This window comes from Phocoena sinus, chromosome 9 (genome assembly GCF_008692025.1).
Source record: "Phocoena sinus isolate mPhoSin1 chromosome 9, mPhoSin1.pri, whole genome shotgun sequence".
NCBI lineage: Eukaryota > Metazoa > Chordata > Mammalia > Artiodactyla > Phocoenidae > Phocoena > Phocoena sinus.
In genome coordinates this window covers 320,970-336,968 of record NC_045771.1, presented here as the reverse complement: position 1 = coordinate 336,968, position 15,999 = coordinate 320,970, and the positions used below count along the sequence as shown (strand labels likewise).

The following is a 15,999-nucleotide window of genomic DNA, read 5'->3' as shown; positions in this document are numbered from 1 at the left end:
GGCCCATACTATCCTGTTTCTATGAACGTCTCATGTTCTGTTGTTGTTGAAAACCGAACATTTAAAATAATACCGTGGCAACACTGTAAGAGCCCTCCCCACAGCTTAGATATTTTTCGCTTAGTAACCTTCTTGGATGAGTCCCCTAAAAGCTATATCCTTTGCTCTGTGCTGCCTCTGAAGTCTCTGCTCAGTTAGCCGACCTGGTCAGCTAGTGACTGGGCAGAGGTCTCTCTAGTACTTTGGACTCATCTCCCAGTATCTGCTGAGGGCTGGTGTGTGTGTGTGCGGGGTGGGGGGGGGGGGGGGGGGGGAGTCTGTTTTCACATCCCCTCAGGCGGTTGACACCTCTGCCGCAGCCTCCACCTCCTGCTTGCACGGTGCCTCAACAGCAGCTGGAGGTGACAGGTCCGGGCTCACTCGCACGGGCCTTTCCTGGACACGTGCACAGCCCTGCACTTGCACATCTTTCTAGAGCCCCAGGAATGCCAGTTTTCCCAAGCCCCTTTTGGACATCAATTTCCCACGTTTTCCTTTAAAATTTTTTGGTCAGCGTCCTGTTGTCCCAACTTGTATCGCCACCCCAGGGACCTGATGTGTTAAACAACTGCCACTGTTTGTTTTCCACGTGGTTTCCCCAGGAGCCAGCTGAGCCAAACAGTGGCAGTTCTCTGGGGACGGGGCTCTTGGGAAGCGATGAACCCACCCTGCCCCCTCCCAACAGCTGCAGGTTTTCACTGCTATTGTGGTTCCAGGGCTGCTGTACGCTTTTCTCCATTATATTTTCTAGTCACTATCAATGTTAGTGTATAAACCACAGAGATTTGTATGTTTTTATAACTGACCCTTTATTAAATACTTGTTCGATTCAAAAGTTTTCAGATGATTTTCTTAGGTTTTTCACACAGGCAATCTCATATTTGAAAATGACCTTCTTTCCCAATACAAAATTTATAATCTTTTTCTTTCCCTATCGTGTTGCCCAGGATTTCCAGATTAACACTAAATACAGACAGACCTCCTGGCTCATTTCCCACTTTTCTGCCTTAATTGTTTCTCAATTATTTCTCAGACTATGGCCTTTGTCTCAATAGGGTGTACTCTTTGCTATGTTTACCAGCACCTTTCTCTTTAGCCCGAACTAAGAACTATCAATAGGTGTCCACCTTTCCTTAAATGGAAACTTGTTAGGACAAATTAATGTTAATTAAGGTCTGCCAGGTTTACTCAGCCTTTATTCAACTGATATTTATTCACCAACTGTGTGCTAGGAACAGTTGGAAAAGATTTAAATAACACCCACATAACCTCTGCTTTGGACACTTACAGTCCAGGCGGGAAATGGTTTTAAATAAAGCTAAACTGGGATTATGCTACTGTGATGGTGCGGAGTGAGCTGATTAACAGGGAGGCTGACTGACGCTAGACTCTTGAGACTCGCCTCAGTCACCCCGACCATCGGCAGGGGATGCCAACAGCAGTGGCACCTCTAGTGGCTCCCCGCCGCTTGTTCAAACCAGACCCTCTTCCATCCCTTCTCAGTGCTCTGGTTCTCAAGACTGCTTTTTCTACTCATGACTATCTCTCAGAAGAGCTGTTTCCAAAACTCAGAGTCTGAGGTAGGCAGAGAATAGTCAAATTACGATGGAAACAAAAGGAGTAACATCAGTGCCCTGAGGTAGTTCTTTTGAAAATGAAAGAATTAACAACTAGCAAATGTAAATACTAGACTGTAACCACTTTTCAAATTATCTGCTTCCACACTAAAAATTTTACTCCAAGAGACAAAGGAAGAACAAATCACAAGTGAGCTAACAGAAAAGTTTTATTGAATAAACACATGCACTGTCGTGTAAAATTAGCTGAGCGGAAAGGGCATTCTACAATAAACCCTCTGCTGTGTTCCATCCACAGCGGGCCATCCAGCTGGACTGGAGTTAAAGCAACAACCACAATATAAACACACACGCTGACTGCATCAGGCTTCAGTGCTTGACAAAGGAGGGCTGACCTCTGGATGAGGAAGAAACTGTGGTGAATTCAGCTGCAAGGCTCCTTCTGTTTTAACCTGAAGCAACTGCCTCACACTTCCTACTTTAAGGCACAGGATAAGCAACAAAGTAACAATTCAAATTAACCACTGCTAATTTCCCCTCCATTGGTTTGGCTCCAGGTAGAAAAGCTAAAGTTCCCTTTTCCCAGATGAATCAATTATTCAGAACCACCGGCCATGAAGGTTTTGAGAATGGAGTGTCCATCGCCAGGCTCCTGGAGCCCGGCCGGAGGTCTGGCCTGATACTGATTCCCAGCTGCCCAACTGGACACAAGAGGTTCCCAAAACACCCATCGGCCATCAAGACAGAATCCTACCTGGGAGGTGTTTCAGGGACCTCAGAGTCACCCCTTTCCTTTCAAAGAGCATGGAGCTGTTTGCTGGGTCTGTGTCCAGCCCTACGATCCACACAGAGGGTGGGCATCATGCTAATTGGCTTTGTTTGGGTTTTGTACCTTTCATGGCATTTATTTAGCCTAATTGCTTAACTGAAGTATTCCACCATGTAAAATACACATTGAACAGGTGAACCACGTGGCTACAAAACCCAAAAGCTGGGGATGTTGGTAGAAATCACTGGTATGCTACATTTCAGTGAGTGTTTCTCCTGTCTTAGAAATATGCCAGGAGCCAGGGGTCCCCAACCCCGGGAAGGAGGACCGGTTAGGAGCCTGGCCTCACAGCAGGAGGCGAGCGGCGGGCGAGCGAGCGAAGCTTCACCTGCCGCTCCCCGTCGCTCCCCATCGCTGGCGTTACCGCCCGAGCCATCTTCCCCCACCCCACCCCCAGTCCATGGAAAAACTGTCTTCCACGAAACCGGTCCCTGGTGCCGAAAAGGCTGGGGACCACTGCCAGAAGCCCTGCAACAAACTTTTTTTTTTTTTTTTGGCTGCACTGCGTGGTTTGTGGGATCTTAGTTCCCCAGCCAGGGATCGAACCCGGGCCCCTGGCAGTGAGAGCGTCGAGTCCTAACCGCTGGACCACCAGGGAATTCCCACAACAAACCTAATTTTTAAAAAATCTCCAAAGATCTAATATCACGGGCAGGCAACTAGATTTAGGAATTATCTGTCTTTCTCACGCTGCTGCAGTACCAGAGTTAGGTGTTTCCCGAGCACACACCCCTGAGTGTCACCACGTTCGTAAGGCCCTCCCGTGCTGACAGAGGAGGTGGTCTCTGCTGGGGCTTCGGAGAAGCTTCATGACCCAGGAAGCTGCGAGAGCACTGGGTCTGCACGACTGCGTGAGATGTACTGCAAGGCTACAGGCCCCATCACACGCACACCCAGGGTTCAAGGTGTGCGGTGGACACCACTGAAACCCACCAGAGGGCAGGAGCAGCGGTGGCGTCCACACAGGCACTTGGGCAGGCCGGTCACGCCCAGGAGTCCATGGCGGGGGCCCTAGTGAGGTCTCTGACTCAATCTCACAGCTCTATTTTCCCCGGGATCACTACGTAGCTGTAGGGTGCCCTCTGGCTAAGGAAGTCATTTGCACCACACGTCTCAGAATCCTTAAAGCTCTTTCTGCACACGTGCACCCTGTGCTCGGGGCATGCACAGCTACCGCACGGCTATGGAGCCTCACCTCGTAAGAGGCTTGCGGCCTTTAAGTATCTAAAACATGCTTTTCATAATCTAAGAAGAAAAATATTCCCAAATAAAAGTTGTATAACAATATCCCAATACTGAGGTCAGTCATGGCATAAAGTGAGGAAACCCAGTAAGGGGTTCCTTACAACCAGCAGCCGCTGTGCCGGAACCCCGGGGCTGCGGTGGTGGCTGGCGCCGGCTCGGGGGCTCTGTCCTCTGTGTGCGTCACGCTGACGATCACGGGCCGGCGTCGGCTCCCGCCGCGACTTCCTAGCTACTCACCCCGACCTACCTCACAGCCTCTACGGGGACAACGTGAGTTTGTCTTTCTTTTCGGGCTGAAAAACACCGTAAATTTCACAACAGACTAACTGCTAACATTTAAAATCCGTCTGTATTACATTTCAGGAAGAGTATGATTATGTATCTGCACTGTTTCATGAGTAAGTTACAACAGCAACTGGAAGTAAACTTGAGACATTCCACTTTACGTAAGAAATTTCAGACTAGTGCACTATGATTTATGAACCATGACAACTCTCTTAATATTTTATATAACTCAGTTATGTGACATTTTTCCTGATAAGCACTTCAACTGACTTCTCAATAATACATCTTTATATTTATGAAAGTGTAAATACTTTGAATACATTCTTTCATCATTCATAATGGGCAGAAATATACTAATATTTACTAATCTTTCAGCTTTTCTTTTTAAAAAGAAACACCAAAAAATAGGTCACTGAGAGCTTTTTCCTGCAGAGACAAAAACGGTTATTTGTCATAAGAATTTAATAAGTTTTAGAAGAAAAAAATATATATATTTCCTTGATCCATTTTCTTCTGAATTCAAACCAGCATGTAGAGATTATAAAAAATAGTCTATTTACACAGCATAGTGCACCTCAGTGATATACAAAACAAAGCAATAAAAAAGCACAACCATATATCGGCTTCCTAGGAGAGACAACTGACATACAGCTTTATGCACACAACGGTTGACCACTATCCTATGCACGCCGAAAAAACTGGTCAAATACTAGAGGAAATTAAACATACAAAACTTAATGCTAATAATGGCCAAATACGTCTAAAACGTCAATGTTTTATAAAACCACTAAGGGACAAGTCACCACTAAGGGACAAGTAACCAAGTACATGAAATTATAAAAAGAGCATGGGTGCGTCTGTGTAGGCTGCGTGTCGGCACGGGGCTGGCGGATACAGCGGGGGCTCCTCGGCCAGCGCAGCCTACGTCACCACGTGGGGCCTCGTCCCATCCTCCGTGAGGTCGTACCTGAGACACAGGAAGACACACGGTCACAGGGGAAGCGCTCCTGATTGGACGCACGGGGCTCTGTGTCTGTCTGTTGGGGGGCACTCACCACTGGGTCCAGCCTTTGGCGAGTTCTTCAGATGCCAGACCGACCAGGACCTGTGGTGAGAAAAGGCCTGCAACAGTGGGTTTCAGGCCTCTCACCATCGCTTCCGATCTTCTCTGGCAACACACTCTCCCTCATTTTCAGCCTCTCACTTTTCAACTTTTCTACCCTTATGATCCACCCATGACCTATACGGTCAATTATACCCAAGAGGCCCTTCCTGTATCCAACAGTCTTGACAGGAAGTTATCACAAAGTACCAGGGGGGATAATTCACATTGATACCGGCTCACAAACCACTCACAGCAGCTTAGCTGACGTGGTTTATCCACGTACATAAATCTAGTCTAAAAAGAGTACTCTGGGTTAAGTGTTTAATTTTTACAAAGCGTAGGATTTTTTTTTTTTTCCGAACTTACTTTGCCGAGAAGCCCTTTGTCTTTGGACAGGAAGCCACCGCTGTTCTTCACGGCCACATCCAAGGTTCTCCTCTGCACGTCCGGCAACGAGACACTGAAATCAAAGCTGAAGTGGAAAACAGAGGATCATCCTTAAATTTCTCCATAATTTTGCTCTGTTTTACCGTAACTAAAAAATGACATTGCTGCTTATGAGACCATTCCAAATGTGATGTTCATTTTTTATTATAAAACTGATCTCTCCTGCTAGATGTTTGGACCTGGCCCTTCAGGAAGACTCAAAGTTTTTTATTTTTCCATTATTCTCCAAACATAAGAGGAGACTGGAATCCTAAACATGCGAAAGGCTGACCCTGTGGCTGCCCCGTGTGGACACAACACCTGACTCCCAGTGTAAAACGTGGGCCATGGTGTGCGACACACTGGGGGGCCCACCAGTCCGCTCCCCCAAAGAGGGTGAGCTCCAAGCCTGCAAGTGAACAGAAGTGGGGTGTCCGAGAAGCAGCCTCACAGAGGAGGGGATCTGCAGGCACCTTCTGGAGGCTGAAACCGGATGCTGCAGAACAAAAGCCTCCAGAAGCGAAGCTGGCAAAGCAGAGGACAAGGTCGGGGGCCTCGTGGGGACGCGGGGACACGTGGACATGGACGGTCTTCCCAAGAGCGAGCAGCCTGAACCCCAGGTTTGCAGGAACTCTTAGAGGCTGCGGCTGAGCCAGACACCCACACCAGGACCGGGTGCCTGCCCATCGGTTTCTCATCTCTGCGTAAATAAAGTCACTGGTGAGAAACCATGATTAAGTGACTAGTAACTGAGTTAATGGATATCAACACCATTCGACTTACTATTTCTCCACATGTGCACAGGCCAAGGCTGGTGGAGTGTGGCCTGAGGATTCACGATGTGATGCTCAAATGCCTATTTATTTATTTATGTTAACAAGTTTATGACCGCTCTTCGGGAGGCGTTTTTCACTCATGCTCTCACTGGTGTAAATGCCTCCATCATTCCAAGGCACCACCAGGCCTTCCTTGAGTGGTGAACACAACTGTCTACCCCACTGAGTGGACGCGTACCTCTGATCAAACACGGGGTTCAGCGTTTTCTTTGACACGTGTGTTTTTCTCCTTCCTGACCTCCTCTTGTCCGGTAACAAATACAGGCGGACGTAGGGATCAGAGCCGTCTTCAGAGAAGGCAATGAGATTTCTTATAACACAGACCAGAGAATGCTCGGTATTAGAATCTACCTAAGATTAGATACCTAGATACCTAATCTATCTAAGGAGCACCGCACTGGAACTTACTACCTGGTTTTACTTGCATCCCGTGACTGCCTCCTTCCCATGCGCACTTTGGTCAGCGGCTCTGCAGAGGTGGCCTCTGCCCCATTTCCTGCGCCCAGGGTTTGGGGGATGTTCTGACCCGCAGAGAATCACCTTTCCACACTGCTTCACTATCCCCTCCCAGTGAGGGGACGCGGCCAGCCTCGCGGGAGACCCCTCCCCGGCTCCTGCTCAGGCCATGGACCCCACCCTCTGCCCTTCGTCCACCCGAACGCTTCACAGATGCAGGCCCACCTCCTTCACGCAGCTTCACGCTGCTCTCGTCCTCGGACAACTGGGCCAAACATGCTAGTATTTAATTACAGCCGACCCTTGAACCACGTGGAGGTTAAGGGCTCCAACCCTCCGCATATGTGGTTCCGCATCCTTGGAGTCAACCAACTGCAAATCGTGTAGGGTGGTGGCATTTACTACTGAAAAGCTCCTCGTGTAGGTGGAGCCATGCCGCTCAAACCCACGCTGTTCAAGGGTCAGCTGTCCCTGCAACCACTTCCAATTGTTCACTTGTTGATGGACCGAAAGCCCACGAGGGAGAGTCCTCTGAATCAGACTGCTGCTCCGGAATCTCACATAGTAATTATCTCGGCAGCAGAAACATAGACGGTGCTCAATAAATAGGTAGTGAAGTGAACTCGACATTTATATAATCATGTTTCTAAGTGTTACTAATTTTACTTTCCTGTTTCCACGCCTTTTTATAACATCCAAATATTTCTACCACATATCTCCATCACAGCTACTAGTGAGACAATCAAGTCACATAAAGGAAAATAATCAGCGCCACACCATCATCAGTCATCAAACACAAACTGAAGCAACACCGTCACATCACATTACGTTTACCGAACCGGTACAAACCGTCCTGCTTGTGGGGAAAAGAGCTCGTGGGCTTTTCCCGAACAACTACAGCTATTCCTGTCACTATCCCACAGACTTGCCTGAATTCTCTGAACTGTTATAAATCCACTCCTGGAAATTGAATCCCCAAAAGACACTTCACTAAAAGAAAACTATGCTTATTATCATGTTGTAAACGTTCAACCACAGGGAATGTTTTATGAACTGCAGTATGGCAGTTTAAGGGAGTGTTACAAAGCAACCAAAATGGTTAGTAACAGGAAATGTTATGAAACAAGGTTAAGAACCTGAAAACCAGGACTACGGTATCTAACTGCAGTATCGCCTACTTGCTCTCGTCTGTAAATGAAACAAACTGCTGTCCGTGACGCGAGAGCCGAGAGCCCGGCTCACCTGCAGGAGTGCACGACCACCACCAGCTTGTTCCTCTGCGAGCTGTGCCGGACGGTCAGCTGGATCTGCCCCAGCGGGGACTGTCCCAGGGTCGTCCCACTGAGGAAACAAAGCCGAGAGTGAGAGCACTCCTCAGACAGCACAGCGGCTGTGAGCACGTTCATTCACTCAGAAAGCGGGAAGCAAAGCACCCATGAACATGAACCTAGTCTGAACTTCTGGGTATGAACGGACCAGCTGGATTCATATTTCCTCCGAGGGTTCACTATAACCCAACTGCTGACAACCATGTGGCCCAAAGTGAAAACAAGACACAGGCCTCTCCTTACAAGCATCCACTCTTCAGAGTTTCTGAAGCTACGTCTACCCTAGAACTGCCCAAATCTGCGCTCCTTTCTCAGAGCCCCTTGCTGTGCACCTCACGGGTCGTCTGATGAGGTCACACCCCCTCCCCTCCATCCCCATCTCAGGCTGAGGCACCAGCTCCAGGACAACCAATGACGGCTCTGACTCAGCTCCGAGATCTTCTCGGTTTCTCCCCAAATTTAGCTCCTGGGAAAAACTGTTTTCTTATTTAAAATTCTATTTCTTTCTAGAGCAAGGGAGAGACAGGACTGCTTCCTTTCTCCTGAAATTGCAGCCACGAGCAGAGCTGCTCTGCGCATGGGTTACGGCCGCCTGCCCCGGCTGAGCCCCGGGCCACAGGCTCCACACCTCGGCCTCTGCTCCGTGCTCAGCACACCGCAGGGCAGCAAAGAGGAGACCGCCCCAAAGAGCAATCCACTCCCCCTGCTGAGGGGAAAAGGCTCACGTTAGGGTAACTGCAGACTTTGTCCTTATCTAAGGAAACCACGGACACGCCCATGACTCACGGGGCATAAGTGAGAAATCCACACAAACATCCACAGACAGACAAACCCGCTGGGTGGTGAAATGGGTAGGGGTCAAGCATGAAAGAGCAGGACCTGTTCTCACGTGACAAACGTGTCCAGCTTCCGCCAAGCCTTTCTGCGTCAGGTCAGCTTTAGACTCTGCCTTCCTGGTCTGAGGATCCCCTCACTGTTCCTAAGCTTTAAATAAGCCAAATACTAGGCCCTGGAAAATGGCAGGTTTACTTTGAAAGCCAAAGGCTCGGTGAGCGAAAGGGCCGCACTGCCTGAAAGCTGTTTGGCTTAGGACCGCGTTCCCTCCCTGCAGCCCGCGGGTCAAGAGCCAATTCAGCAAGAGCAAGGGGCGTCTAGTTACTTCTCAAGCTGCCGCAGCCTCTGTCGCAGCTCCTGTGTGGCGACGGGCAGCGAGATGTCTGAGGCGATGCTTGGGGTGGGCTCCTTGACAGAGACGTGGCTGGGGGAGCCGGTGCTGCCGGCCTGGAGGCTGGAGGAGCTTCTGCCCAGGTCCCGCGGACCCTGCGGGCTGGCCTCTGTGGGCTGGGCTCTCTCTTCCACACCTGGCTTATTATCGCAGCCCCCCATGACCGGCGTGGATGGGGCTGTGCTGCTGTCACCAGTGCCTGGCGATGCAGACAGCTGAGATCTGACAGATATTTTTCTCCCTTCCTTGGAAACAGAGGGTCGCTTTACTTGAGCTGAGTGCTGGTGGTCTGGAGACCTTTCTTGCTTTTCAAGGTGGAGTACCTTGAGGTGAAAATAGATACAAAATTAAAACGGGTGACACTGGTAACAGCCTCATACATGAACAGCTTTAGAGATACTCATTTGCAAACGTTTCTTTAAAGCTTGGCACAAAACATGAAAAACAATCTAGCCTCTCTGTTCAGCTATCCTACCATATTACAGAAAGTGTAGAAAAAGGCACATGCGGGTAACCATCACAGCACCGCGTGGTGCCAGCCACACTTCTGTGCATCTCTCTCCGGCCTCCTCCTGTCCACTCTTCTGCACAGTGGTGACAGCGTGACAGTGGCAGAGCCCGAGCCACAAACCCCATCCTACACTGACCCTTATCCTACCGTCTCCACCAGCGACCGGGGAAGGGCGAGGCTGCCAGACCCCTAGGGTTGACATGGGAGCAACACCTCCCTGCTTTGCTTCCTTTCACATTAGCTCTGAGCGTGCACATGTCCCTGAGCAGTCTACACCCTGCATTGGGGGTCATCCCGACGGCCTGAAGCTTCTTCCCGCTTTTACCAAGTAAAGCTGCAGCCAACACCCCCAGTTCTGTGTTATTACCAGGAGTCAGGTTTCCAGAGAAAGGGCTCTGTGGTTTACAGCTGAAGACACTGAAGTCCCTTCTGGAAAGGCTGTGACCAGGCACAAGGAGGCCGTTTCCATCACACCTTCCACAGACTTTGTTTTACTTTAAAAAAAAGTTGGTTCTGCATTTTAATTTGCATTTTAAAAATTAGAGAGTTTTAGCATTTTCCCGTATGTTTGCCAGTTTTATTTTCAGCATTTCCTTAGGTACTTACAAATGAATCATCGTCTATTTGGGACAATATTTTTCCTGTAATCTCTACTGTCTTGCAGAGTTTTTTTAAATTCTTTTTTCTGAATGACCTTTGAAAATTTAACATTAGCAGAAAACTTTATTGATCCAGATAGCAATACTTTCTGGACAAAAGGATTAAAAAAAAAAAAAGGCTGGTGGGATTCATGTGAAAGCCCAAGGAACAATTCCGGGCTTGCTCAAGCAACCTGGAAACTCTGCTGCTGTTGGTGTCGGAGTCCAAGCCCTGGTCATCTCTCCCCTGAGCTACACAGCCAGCAGCAATGTGAAAACTCACACTCCCCGTAAAGCATGTCCCTGTCATCCCTGCCCCGCACCCAGCACCGTGAGCACCACGGGCACTGCCCACCCAGGACCCTTCCCCCAGCTGCGCTCTGGAGACGGCAGTACCCTGAGGGCGAGCTTCATCTTCAGCGAGCTGTTGGGGCCTGAGTTACTGAGCTGGAACCGCTGGTTCAGGGTCATGTCCTCGCAGGCGAGCAGCTGGCTGAGAGGGATCCTCAGGTTCCCCAGGCAACACTGGTGCTGCTCATCTTTCACCTGCCAAACACGACAGAGCGCTCAACGCTGGGGATGGAGACAGAACACGCAGGAAGGCCCCAAACCCCATCTTCAGCCACCTCCTTCTACATCCTGTCGCCATGTACAACGCAGTAGGAAACCCCGTCAGGGAGACTCAAAACATTGCAAATAGTGATGCTACAGTGTAGCCATGTCACAGGGCCGGTCATCTCCCAATCACATAGTCATAATGAGCACGAAAAAGAGAAAACCCCGTTCGAGGAATCCATTACGAGGACCCTGAGCTGAGAGGCAGCAGTCCACACAAATCTGAAGATGAGAAGGAAATGTCTTCAGTCCTGTGAAAACGGTGACAAAACACATGCCTAGTGGTGTGCCAAGTTCTAGTGGTGACACTTGTTCATGGAGAAGACCCATTTCTAAGTTTATTTTAAGACTTCTACTCAAAATGTACAATATCTGCTTTAACTGCATGACAATTTCTGGCTCCTGAATAATAACCTTCAGCTTTGCCTCTGCAACAGGAGCCACTCCTGTTAGGTTGCTGAGATACAGGTAGTTTAACCAAAAGGGGTAAGAACTTTGGTGGTTTCATAGGCTCTACAGCAATGATCAAGTAAGTTAACTACACGTAAAAACCGAACAGCCTGATTGCTTATTGTTTAAACTGTAATCGCAAAAGCATTTTTTAATGAAATAACTAAGTTTACAGAACGTTAAAAATTATTTTTTTAAATCCAAGGTCCAGATACTATAGATTATTTTAAGAGGAGTGCAAAAATTCTTTGTTTTAAAGGTTATCCCATCTTATTTTTTTTAAATTGAAGTACAGTTTATAATATTATATTAGTTTCAAGTATATAAAAGTGATTCATTAACTTTATAGACTGTACTCCATTTAAAGTTATTACAAAACAATGGCTCTAGTTCTCTGTGCTGCACAATATACCTTTATTGTTCACTTATGATGCAAAAATTCTTAAAAGTTTAGCAAATTAAATGGAACAAATAAAAAGGATACTACATCACAAGTGGGGTTATGTCCAAATAAAGGTTTGTTTGCAAGGTTTTCTCATGTTAAATCTTGAAAACCAGTAAATGTTTGCAAGATTTAAGATTTAAAAGTCAACACCGCATTTCACCATATTTACAAACTTAAAAAGGAAAATCACGTGATCATCTCAATACTTGTAGAAAAGTCTCTGACAATATTCAACACCCATTCATTACAAAAACACTCAGCAAACCGGCAGGAGGAGTATAAGGAAGTGAAACACAAAGGCTTTGCCCTTAGGATCTGGAAGGAGGCAAAGGTGTCCACTGACACCGAGGCCGGGCTGGCAGCGGGGAAGGAACAGGAAGGGAAGTGTCATTACGAGCAGTACCCTGAGGTATCCACACGGAAGCGACTAGAATAAGCACGTCCAGCAGGGCTGACAGTGGTGCCAACATGTGAACACCAACACCCACTGCACCTCTGGATGCCAGTAACAGTCAGTCAAAAATTGAAAATTAAAAACTGACAGCCCCCCGCCCGACACCTAGGGCATGAACACATCTGGTGGGCCCACGATGGCGGTTCTCCCTGTGTTGACTATGTGACGCAGAGATACAAACACAACCCCGTAAATATGCAAATCACTTACCTCCACCTCGAGCTCCTGGCGCTTGGGATTGTGAACAAAGAAAGTGAAGTTTTCCTCCCACACAGGTTCATTGGTTTTGTACCGAATCTGAAAGAAATATCCAAAATCAGCTCTGGGATATTTGCTGTGACAAAGCACTACCACACTGTGTTTATCGAGTATTGCACTTGGCAGCTACGGATGACACCCATCCTCTGGGCTGTCCTATCAAGAGTTAACTGTGGAAGGTCCGGAGCGTGTCAGCGGATGAGCTGCCAGCAGCTCCCAGCCTGGGTCCCAGGCCCCATGACAATGCGCCATCTGCATGTGTGGTCCTCACTCCACAACCTCCCCAGGCCGGCGGACTGCTGCACGTCAGGAAGTTTCTTAGATGAATGGTTAGCGGTTAATAAAAGGGAGGAATTCCTGAAATGTTTCCTGAAAGTAGCACATATTACAGCAACAGCAATGCCCTCTCTCAGTTTTTGAACAGAATCATATTTGTTGAACAAGTCCCCTACATATGAACCTTCAAGCTGTGAACTTTCAAAGACGCGAATGTGTATCCGGTTCCAGAGAGGAACCAGAGCCTGTGCCGTGCACGTCAGGCGGAGGGAAACTGCAGCCTGCCCTCTGGCTCCTGTTGCTGACGATCCCTCCTTTCCCTCCTCCAAGTCGGTCACTCTCCTCGCCTGTTCCCTCGATGCCAGCCCCTGGATGCCAGCTGTTGGACTGGACTACTGTACTTTTCAAGGTACTGTACTGTAAGATTAAAAATGTTTTCTTTATTTTGTGTGTTTGTTTTTTATGTATTATTTGTGTGAAGAGTATTATAAACCTATTACAGTACAGTACTATATAGCCGATTGTGTTAGTTGGGTACCTAGGCCAACTCTGTGGGACTTAACGAACAAATTGGACTTACGAACTCACTCTCAGAAAGAAACTCGTTCGTATGTAGGGGACTTCCTGTGCACTGCTGGTTGTCTTTTAAACAAAATATTAATAGGACATTCAAAGGAAACTTAGAATTTGTCCCATGTCATCTACCCATGAAATCAAGCAAAAGCATAATTAACATATTCGTGTCACTTTTTAATGTTACTTTTAAATGAATATATTTGATACCAAATTAAGTAGCTGGTTATCAAACAACTGATTTGAGAAAACAAAAGAAAGACTCATAAATCAATGGTCTTGATGCCTGCGCCACCCCCAACTGGTGACAGTGACAGCGCGGTCACAGGGAAGTGCCCCAGTCAGACTGCCGGTGCCTTACCTTGCTCTCCTGGGCCTTGTGACCAACTGACATTTGGACAAGAGGATTTGGGTTGCTGTTTATTTTCTTCCCTGACTATCCAAAAACAAAAAACAGATAAAAATCAATAAACACATCTTGAAATGGGGATCACTAAAAATGGGATTATTGGCTTATATTAACAGTCATTTCTATTTACTTCTGATACTTCAGTTACAGGGAGTATCTAGGCACAATTTAACTGGAAAACAATTAATTGCTAACACACCCCAAAGCCATAATTGTATCTACATAAAATAAATCAAGAAAACTTGTATTTGCAAACAATTTTAAAACGTTAAGGTCTTTTATTTTTTAAAGCAAGCAACTTTGGAAAAACGGAATCTTCTGAAAATCTTTACTGTTAATTCCAGCTCTCAAAACTTATTTTACTAGGGTAACAAAATGAATAAAGTGCAACAAATGGAAACAGAAAAGCACAGGAAGGACAAATGTGAGAGTGTGTCATTCAGAACAGTCTTCTGGTTGGAATTGTAAAAATAATAAAGTGTCAGAGGCACATTTTCACGTTTTTAATTTAGTATCTTCTGTTCAAACATGTACCTATCAGATTATCGAACCTTGCTTACCAGCTGCTAAGTAATTTTGACGGAAGAATAAACGTCAATCTAAATTGCATTTAAGCAGATACAAATGCAATGAGAAAAATTCAGGAATAAGAAAAAATGGTAAGAAGCATACTTTAGCACAGACAGCTGATAGAAGAATACATAGTAAAATGCAACATATATGGGACATGAGGTTTATTTATAACTTAGCCCCACAAGAAGATGCTGTTAAATATTTGTGTTAGTGGAAATTCATTAGAAGGTCACAAAACGTTTTTAAGTTAAATAATTTTAGAGTCAATCCTCAACACTGCAACGATGACAGAGGCGTCAAATTCATGACTATTGGAATAAAATATTACTAGCCCAAACCTACTGCGATAATCTAGTTTCTGGTTCATCTTTTTGATGTGAATGAATTCTGCAAAATGAAATAAACACTGTTAAAAAAAAATCCAAGGCTATAGACTACAGTGGGAGAATACTAATTTCCCCCCAAATCCATTTCTCCTTCTTCCCTTAACATGAGAGTCCTAGCGTCACAGCTGAGCACACAAATCCTCTGTGACACAGATTCTATTTCCGAATCTCCCTTGTAGTCAGGTGTGGCCCTATAACAGTCTGGGGAGGTCTGGCCTTTGCTGTGCCCCACTTCTGGCTGGAGGCATTGAGCACTGCGAAGCCACGGGCCAGAATTCTGCGACATTCAAGGGAAATAAACTTGTCTTTACTTAAGCTACTGCTACTCTTGAGTCTTTGATACAGAAGCTGAGTTTAACTAATACACTTACTTAATCTCTGAAAAAGTAGCCATTCATTCCTAGAGGTTTACTGTAGCTCATCAGTTTCAATATACCCTCCTCCCCGCCTTTTAAACTTTCTAACATCACTGAAAACAAAATGAAACTTACAATTGATGACTTTAAGCGCCTGTTTTTGGGCAGATTACAGTGGAGTGGTAGTTATCACTGCCTTCATCAATTTATTTTGCTTATATTTTCCTTTTGTGTGTGCATGTGACATGATAAAAATCTATGTTTATCCTAAGTCTAAAAATTCTTTCAGTAAGTATAAAATAAAGACTATCAAACCTTAACTGGCACCTTACTTTCTTTCCTAGCAGTACATAAAATAATGGTGTACAGTCGTCCCTCAGCATCTGTGGGAGGTTGGTTCCAAGACCCCCCAGGATACCAAAATCCGAGGATGCTCAAATCCCATCTATAAAATGACCTGGTGTCATCCTCCATATAATTTAAGTCATCTCCAGATTACACATAATACCTAATAAAGTGTAAATGCTATGTAAATAGTTGCAAACACAATGTAATGCTGCTGTTTGGAACTTTATCTGTAGATTTTTTCAGGATATTTTCGATCCTCGGTTGCCTGAACCCGTGGATGCGAAACCTGCATCCTAAAATGGATGATGTTTTGGATTCTATGAAATAAGGTTAAATCAGTGACTAAGTTTTCTATC

The 15,999-nt window shown here is 46.4% G+C and overlaps 1 protein-coding gene across 10 annotated transcripts in view; it reads right to left on the bottom strand.

The window, feature by feature from the left end:
- Nucleotides 1-1,807: 1,807 nt before the first annotated feature.
- ESYT2 (extended synaptotagmin 2) overlaps nt 1,808-15,999 on the bottom strand; it is a 76,872-nt gene continuing 62,680 nt past the window's right edge. For 6 of the 10 annotated variants that reach the window (XM_032643679.1, XM_032643680.1, XM_032643683.1 and 3 more), the window contains 8 exons: nt 13,933-14,007; nt 12,675-12,761; nt 10,897-11,046; nt 9,286-9,674; nt 8,041-8,139; nt 6,521-6,652; nt 5,447-5,552; nt 1,808-4,942 (listed from right to left, as the gene is read on the bottom strand). In XM_032643679.1, coding sequence (XP_032499570.1) covers nt 4,781-4,942; nt 5,447-5,552; nt 6,521-6,652; nt 8,041-8,139; nt 9,286-9,674; nt 10,897-11,046; nt 12,675-12,761; nt 13,933-14,007 — 1,200 coding nt within the window. In that variant the 3' untranslated portion in view covers nt 1,808-4,780. Of the gene's footprint in view, nt 4,943-5,030; nt 5,081-5,446; nt 5,553-6,520; nt 6,653-8,040; nt 8,140-9,285; nt 9,675-10,896; nt 11,047-12,674; nt 12,762-13,932; nt 14,008-15,999 lie in introns of all 10 variants that reach the window. The other 4 variants (XM_032643681.1, XM_032643687.1, XM_032643688.1 and 1 more) reach the window with 2 other exon arrangements.